The sequence below is a fragment of the Nicotiana sylvestris genome, chromosome 8 (assembly GCF_000393655.2).
Source record: "Nicotiana sylvestris chromosome 8, ASM39365v2, whole genome shotgun sequence".
NCBI lineage: Eukaryota > Viridiplantae > Streptophyta > Magnoliopsida > Solanales > Solanaceae > Nicotiana > Nicotiana sylvestris.
This window is the reverse complement of record NC_091064.1, coordinates 165,368,039-165,376,748: the sequence shown is the minus strand read 5'-3', so window position 1 is coordinate 165,376,748 and position 8,710 is coordinate 165,368,039. Positions and strand designations below refer to the sequence as shown.

Below are 8,710 nucleotides of genomic sequence, written 5' to 3'. Positions count from 1 at the left end.
GATTGCATTCACTCAACCACCGACTCTCTTTTCTCGTTTTTCTTTCGCTCTTTTTTCAAAAATAAGGCCGAACCTTATGTAGGTTGCCTACGTATCCCACATCCAGTGAGAATCAGACATGCATAGTTCGGTCAGTTTTGACACATTTGACAAAACACAGTGTTTGACTCTTTTAAAAATAACTATTTTTCTATTTTCCTTTTTTGAAAAAAAAAATTTGGGCTTTCGAATACCGGGATGTTTAGAACCGTGTTTTATTTCCTTCCCTATATCACTCATAGTTTTCCTCTCTTCTCTTTTTTCGCTTTATTTTCCCTAGCCGGTCAGAATGCAAGCCAAAACAAATAAATGTTCATGTAGCACATAGGATGCATCAGGATGGTCTGTTATTTCGGGCACACCTGTTCTAGACGGACCCAACCCCTGTGTTGAGTCCCCTAAGTAAAATGCACATGATGCAAACAAACGTTCCTACTAGGGATCCGGCATGGGGCTGTGTTTTTCTAGGTTTAAATCCTGGGGTTTTGTTCTAGACTTGGGTACCCGAGTGGACAACTGGGGCCGAAGAGGAGGCGACGTACCGGGAGCACTAAAGTCTACCCGGCCTTGTCGCTTGCCCTACCTCGTTCTATTTGGTATAATTTCTACAGAAAAAGCGGGCCACGCGAACGTGTGCACCATTTTCAGAAGACTCAGAGGGGTGGTGTAAGAAGAGAGTTATATACAATTCAAACAATATCAAAGCGGTAAATAGGCAGCAATTAGCACAAAAGGTTCACAAAATACAGTAATATTAAGAATAAATAAAGCCAAGTAAAAATCATATTAACAAGCTCGAATTCTTGAACCCTGAACCAGAAGTTCTGGGTTCTTTTCCCCAGTAGAGTCGCCAGAGCTATCACACCTCCTTTTTTACCTATACCCCGTAAAGGGTATAAATACAAGGGAGTTTTTCCAATTAAAGTGACAATCGAAACGGGATTGTTTATTTATTAAAAATCAGAGTCGCCACTTGGGATAATTTATGGTGTCCCAAGTCACCAGTTTAAATCCCGAATCGAGGAAAACTGACTCTATTTACAGTCTGCGAACACAGAAATCCGGGTAAGGAATTTTGTTAACCCGGGAGAAGGTGTTAGGCACTCCCGAGTTCCGTGGTTCTAGCACGGTCGCTTTGATCATACTTGGCTTGTTAAAATTATTTAATTACTGATTTTTAGAGCCTATGTGAAATTACATTTTACCGCTTTTTAAATTAAGAAAATTATCTTGAAACGGGTCACGCGTACGTGTACCCATTTGTTTGGCGCGTCAAAAATCATGTCACGCGAACGTGTCCACAATTGATAACGCTTTATTTATTTACTTAAGAAACATAGATTGAAGTTGCGCGAACGCATCCCTCCTGTTGTTTTTAAGATCGTAATCATGTCACGCGAACGTGTCCATGACCACGATAATCTATTAAATGTGCCTAAAGCAAACTACGATAATTGGTTATTTGTTGTATCTAAATCATAAGAAATTAGTAGAGGGCCATGCATTTGTAATTTTGTTTGGCACAGCATACCTCGATTTGTTCTAACTTCTAGACTTAACTGTGAGAGCCATAACTATTTATGTTAAATGTGGAACACCTCAACTAATTAATGAGCATAACTAGTTGATTAAAAGACGTAAGAGGATTTCTACTTATTTTATGCTAATGTTTAAGCTAAAATTTAAATATCAACGAACTAGTAATAGACGATCCATGTTTGATTACGAAAAGGCCCAGGCTTGTTAGAGGCCCAACGGCCAACTGCCAGTTACTACATGACCAGCGAAAGAAGCAGCTGGGCTTGACGTGAACCCAGATGAAAATCCCATCGCTGAAAAGAAATTTGGCATAACTGGGGCAAAGAAGGCAGCCCAGTTTCACGATTTAGCGCCAATGTTTGAGGCAAATTACATCATTCAAGAAAATCTGAGTTTGAACCAATTCTGGTAATCCTTGACTCAAATGCAAAGCATATTTTAATGCTAACATATCTTCTGAAGTGAATATGCAATTCCTAGTGAGAGTTATTTCAACAAAACTCAACAAGCGATCTCCCTAGCTTGCCAAAATAGAACATTCCATGCCCAAATAACAACAGACCTATCACCAATCATTACTGAAATTGAAACACTGAATGAATCTTCCCTAGAACATCATTATTGTTCACACAACTAGCCTAGCTATCAAACACAACCAATTCTTATTTCAGTTTCCATCAAAATACCTGAAAAGACCTCGAAACACATGTATATGTTTGACAATATGGCTTCAACAAGAAATTTTCACTCTATACCCAGTCGAAAGCCCTTTTAAAAATGCAAGAAGCTCATACACAAGCAGAAGCAAAACTAAGTGACACTTTGACATCATTAGACTAACACATATTACACTAATTAGACTAAGAATCACGATCCTCAACTAACACATATTACACTAAGTCCAAATAAATACTCCTGAATCAACTACATTCAGACAAGGTCCAAATCCATCACTTAAAACAAATGTAATATCAAGGAATGGAGTATGCAAAATAAGCTAGACTAGGAAAACATGAAATAAATAAAGAAAAATGGTATAATCAAGCAGTAATCAACACTAATATTTGTCATTTAACTTCAACTCGATTTACAGATCTTCACACAGAGACTCAGTCAGGCATCATTTCCAATCACAGTTCAAAAGAGTACCTGATACAATTAGAGCAAAAGGAAAGGTAAGAAGATCAGCAGTAGAAGTGGATGCACTTCAGTATTTCAACAACAGCAAATCCAGCTTCTTTAAACCATTTCGAGCCCTGAATGAATCAGAGATTACTTCAAAACTTGAAAACCCCAGGAATTGCAAAAAAACTTCAATGTAACAGTAATTTTGTGATTTTTCTTTGTATTTTTCTGATTATTCAAACCCTTTCAATATTTTTCAGCAGATTCCAATTTCCTCTACTTTTCAATTCTTAATCCGTGCCTTCTAAGGCAAGTAAGAATGCCTTTATATGACAGCAAATAGGGCAGACATAAAAGTTTTCCTTTGCACTTCTAGTCCCTCCCTGATTTTCATTTTAGCTTAAACACCCTTGGTTTAAATTCAGACTTTGCAAAGTAGTCCCCTCCCCGGCTTCCTAGAAACTTCCCAGACAGTTACAAGTAGATTCCCTCACTAAGACTGCCCAAACTAACCCCCATCCCCCTGTTATTTACCTTAAACACCAAATGAGACATGGGTCAAATTAACCCACGACTGAATTTACCCCAAGAACCCAAACCAATTTGGGCTGCCTTTTGCCAAATGGACCAAAGACAAACCAAAGCCCAGACGAACCCTTATCTATTTTAAAAGAAACAATCTGCAAGCCATGATAACTTGCAATGATTTTAAAGCAACTCTACTAACTTACTGATCAATTAACAATGACTAGGCAAGGTTTTAACTTAGTTGACGTAACTTAATTTTAAAATAACTTGGATGGCTAAACACAAAACAGGATCAGAGAGTTATCCATGTTATTGACACAACGGACTAAAGATATCAGAAAACAAACTTTCACAAAAAAGAGAAGGACAATTACCGGAAAACCAATCTAAACTCGAGAGATTAGTCGAGTTTCAGTCAGACTGGTATAAGAAGTTTAAACTAAAGAAAATGGGAGGAGGAAGAGAATAAGACAATCAAAAGGAAGAGAAGAAAAGGGTATACCGATTTAGACTCGGAATCCATCGGAGATGAAAGCCCTAACAAAGCGAAGGTCGAACATTGAATTCAAACTTCAGACCTAGAAGAACGGTGCCTTCTACCCATGCATACACCAGGATTGACGACAGAGTGATTTTGAACTTTTGGGGTTGACCTCAAATATGAGATTCGCGGAGCTTTGGGGCCGATTCGAAGGAGAGTAGTTGTGGATTTGGCATGAGGGGATTCTGGGGGTTGTGGGGTGTTATTTTGGGGCTGAACGGAGGCGGCGCCGCCACCGGAGAGCATAAGGGCGGCGCTAGGGTTTTCTTTCAAAACCATATTCGAGACGTTCTGGGTTATTCGAGGCAAACGGAAGGGGAATTTGGAATGAGGGGCTCTTGATGGTTATGGGGTGTCATTTTGGGAGTAGTTGGAGGTGGCGCCGCCGGTGGATGGTGGCAGAAAAGGGGGCAGTTCTGCTAGGGTTTGGTTGGGGCTCTCTGAAGACGGGGGTGTGGGAACGATGAAATGAGGGGGGTAGGGTACGTTCGGACATATATATATTGAAACCCCCCCCCCCCAATTCTGATCTGTTTGATCAGGCGATATCAACGGCCCAGATCAAGCCTGCTGAAACGGCGTCGTTTGACTTAGTTGAGGGATTTGGACCGGGTGAGGCGTGGGTTTGGGCCGAGTACATGGGTGATTATGTTTGGGCTGGGGAAATCTGGGTTGATTTTGACCTAGATTTAACCCTCTTATTTCTTTCTTTTCCTTTTTTTCAATTTCACAATTCTTTTTTCTTTTTTCCAAAATTAAAATTAAAACCTAAATTAAATTCTAAACCAAATTATCCTACCAAATTAAATTAATTAGCCCTAATAATTGTTACTACAAGTAATTAAAAACCAAATTAAAGGAAAAAACTACTAAAATTCAAAATTAAAATTAAAAGTGTAAAATAAACTATTTTTGTGATTTTTTCCTAGTTTTATAAAATAATTTGTCAATTAATCCTAAAAATGTAAAATTAAATCCTAAATGCAAATGCAACATATTTTTTTTTAATTTTCATTAATTTAAATAAAATAAAAATGCACAGACAAATGCAAACAATTACCAGAAAATGCCACGAAAATCCCCAAAATTGCAAACACTAAAAGAAATTGTTTTGTTTTAGATTTATGGGAGTAATTCATATAAGGCAAAAATCACATGCTCACAGTAGTCATTTTTAATCTTGAAAAATACAAAAAAAAAAAAAAATAGGTTTGTTTTAACGGTTAGTGTTATTTTAATAGTTATTTTATTTAAGTAGGATTAATTAGTAAATAAGGTAGCATTTCAGTCTTTTTGGGGGAAAGAATAAAACTTGGACTCAAACGACCCATTTTTAAGCTTAATTTTTGGACATAACCCATAATTTCCAAGCCCATAATTCCTAGGCCTATACCCCTAACCTAAAAAAAACCTACGAAAGCTAACCTAGGGACCCTAAATGAAATCAGCTGAAAATACACGCTAGAAACAAAAAAAACTAGGGACCTAAGAGATATAGCAATCAGTTGTGACACCCAAAAGGATCCGCCGCAAGAGCCAAAAATAACGACCCCCACCCTGAAGATCATCGTCTTCATACCACCCCAAAGGACCCCATCGATTCATCTTCTTCTTCAAGAAGCAGCCATGAAAGGAACCTAATAGAGAGAGGAAGTAGCCGCAGACCTAAGCTGTTGAACCTAATACACAAAAAAGGGACAGTCGTTTCCTGATTTGGAAAACACAAAAAACCCATTGTCATCTTCTTCACAAAACACACACACTCGACCCAATCTTGCTTCCCTTCTCCATCATCAACGGACCAACCCTAACTCCACCTAAAGTCGACCACCCACACCCTAGGAAACCATTAGATCCGCTGTTGATTTTTCACTCTTGAACGCACACAGCAGTAGCCGATCTTGTCACTTCCATCAGCCAAGAAAAAACTCCAAATCAAGAGCTACTATCATGGAGTTCGTCGGGTCTATTTTCTAATTTAGTCTGAGCTTTCTGGTGAGCGTCGAGGTTGTAGTTAGTCGTTGTTCATCTCCGGTTATGTTCGTGGTCACCGGTCTGGGATATATTTTATTAAGGTCAAATTCCAAGATTTGTTTGTTTCTCATCTTTAGTTTAACATCAAACTTTCTCTATTGTTTCACAATTCATTTTGGAGGTTTTGTATTGAATCAAGTATTGGAAAGGACTGCAGCTAAAAATTCTCTTAAAGGTTCAGTTTCTTATTTTAGATTTCCTTCTCTTTTGATAAATTTGCTCGTTTGATGAATACTTTTGACTGGTTCATTACCCATTTGCCAATATTCCCCTCCCATTTTGTTTTACATGTGAATTGATTTGTTTAGTTATTTTATGATTTTATTGTGTTTAGTGACGTTGAGTACCCAAATGGGCTATTAGAATTTTTCTAGTTGGAACATAACTTGGAAAGTGGTTTTAGGAAAAATGATGTGGCTAAAACAAGAACTTCTGGTTCTTTCTGAATTGGCATAACATAGATCACTGTTACGAATTGGTTGAATTAGGCTCATAGATTTAGGGGTTAAAGTTTCAAGTTTTCAAAACCCCTTAATCATTTTTTATGACAATCCTTACGATGAATCGCCACCTTTGAAACTCGGGGATAGTAGGCTACGTGAAGTAGGCTCACTCTTAGTTAATCAAATTATCGTGATTATGTACACGTTCGTGTGACATGATTATGATTTCTAAGATGAATATTAGTAGTTTTCTCTAGGCGCAACTAATCTACCATCGTGATTGCGTACACGTTCGCATAACATGATTATGATTCTAAAAAATAAAATTGGAGTATGCATTCGCGCAACTCCGACCAAACTTTCTTAATAATAAGATTGTTATTAGTAGACTGCTAATTAATTTTAGTTAGCGTGACATGATTTTGATGCGCCAAATAAATGGGTACACGTACGTATGACCCGTTTCAAGATAATTTCTTAATTAAAAAAGGCAAAAGCACATAGGTTCTAAGAGAAAGTAATTAGACAATTTTAATAAGCCAAGTATGATCAAAGCGACTATGCTAAAACCACGGAATTCGGGAGTTCTTAACACCTTCTCCCAGGTTAACAAAATTCCTTACCCGGATTTCTGTGTTCGCAGACCGTGATTAGAGTCAAACTTCCTCGATTCGGGATTTTAAACCAGTGACTTGGGACACCATAAATTATCCCAAAAGGCGACTCTAATCGTAAATAAATAATCACGTTTCAATTGTCACTTAAATTGGAAAAAACTCCCTTATACCCCTTATGAGAGTAGGAAAAATGAGGTGTGACACTTTGTAAGGTGGAATATTCAATTACATTTTTCCCAATTATGCTTCTCGAAGCTTCTCACTTCTCTTTTCTCTCTTAGCTGGGTTTACAAATTTTCCTCATTAGAGCTCTTCTAAGCTCAATCTTTTCTCTTTCTTTTACAATTTTTTCATGGTATCAAAGCGGAGGTTCTAATCTCTAGCTCAATTTCATTTTTTTTGGTCCAAAAAGATCTAAGTTCAGTGTTGTTTCAGTTGAGATCTGAGGTCACCCCTAAAGTTGAGATCAGCATTGAAATCCAGTAATTGAGGTTCTTCTGCACATACACACATCGATTAAAATCATGGTGATTGAGGAAAACACATCGGATTCCACCAATCCACTGCTTGATTCAACTAATCCGCTTTACATGCATCCATCTGAAAATGCAGGTTACATGCTTGTGCTAGTAGTTTTTGATGGATCGGGGTACAAATCATGAAGGCGGGGAGTGCTTAGGGCCCTTTCTATGAAAAACAAAGTAGGCTTCATAAATGGTAAGTGTGGGAAACCAGACTCAAAGGACCATACCTTTGATCAATGGGGGCGGTGTGATAATGTAGTGACTTTGTGGATTTTGAACTCTCTATCAAAAGACTTAGCATATAGCATGCAGTATGTGGACGATGCCAAAGATCTTTGGGAAGAATTGGAGGACATATATGATCAAACCAATGGGGCAAAACTATATCAGCTGCAGAAAGAAATCAATGATTTGAGCCAAGGAAAACTCGGTATTACTAGATACTATACTAAGATGAAGAAGCTGTGGGAAGAGTTGAATACCCTGAATGCTCATGCTCAATACAAATGCCAATGTACATGTGGTGCCAAGGCGAGTATGCATAAGGCTGAACATGACAGAAGGTTAATTCAGTTTTTAATGGGATTAAATGAAGTTTACACTGTTGTCAGGGGAAGCATTCTAATGATGAACCCCTTACCTTCCCTAGCACAAAAATTTGTCATTCTCATGCAAGAGGTGAAACAAAGGGAGATGAAGCCAAACAATCAATTGATGATTGATTCTAATGCCTTGAGTGTGAACAAGGCAGCAAACAACAATTTCATAACAAGTTATGGTCAACAAAGAAATGGATCTGGAGGGAGTTCCTACTCGAACTATAATCAGTCAAGTGGGACTGGAGGCAATGGTTTTAGAGGAAGTTACCCTACAAATAGGCCATGATCAGTCTGTGATTATTGCAAGAAGCCAAGGCACACCAAGGATAGGTGCTACAAACTCTATGGTTATCCACAAGACTCTAAGTTCAATAAGGGAAAGCGAGTAGCTGCAAATGTGATTGGAGATTATAGTGACAAGGTCACAAGCATGGGAGATAGGGAAAGGCCATTGTCACGACCCGAATTTCCCACCCTCGGGAGTCGTCATGGCGCCTACTAATGTGAGCTAGACAAGCCAATCAGTTAATTACTTATTTCATTACTCAATTATTTCTTTAAAACAAATATAACACGATAACATGAAAACAGCGGAACTTTAAATAACTAAGAGGAAGATAACAACTAAATATCTGAAATTTGCATCTATTACAACTCTTAAAACCTAAAGCACGCAAAACCTGATGTCACAGTGTCACAGACGGTCTAAGATAAAGTCTGA

At 38.0% G+C, this 8,710-nt stretch overlaps 1 protein-coding gene across 1 annotated transcript; it reads left to right on the top strand.

Annotated features, from left to right (window-relative positions):
• The first annotated feature begins 7,696 nt into the window (after positions 1-7,696).
• Positions 7,697-8,275, top strand: LOC138875952 (uncharacterized). Its single transcript, XM_070154832.1, has one exon. The coding sequence runs from the start codon at positions 7,697-7,699 to the stop codon at positions 8,273-8,275; it is 579 nt and encodes a 192-aa protein (XP_070010933.1).
• Positions 8,276-8,710: the final 435 nt, after the last annotated feature.

What these genes read in the sequence shown, in the direction of transcription:
- LOC138875952 (XM_070154832.1), top strand. Translation starts at nt 7,697, where the DNA reads ATGCAGTATGTGGACGATGCCAAAGATCTTTGGGAAGAATTGGAGGAC.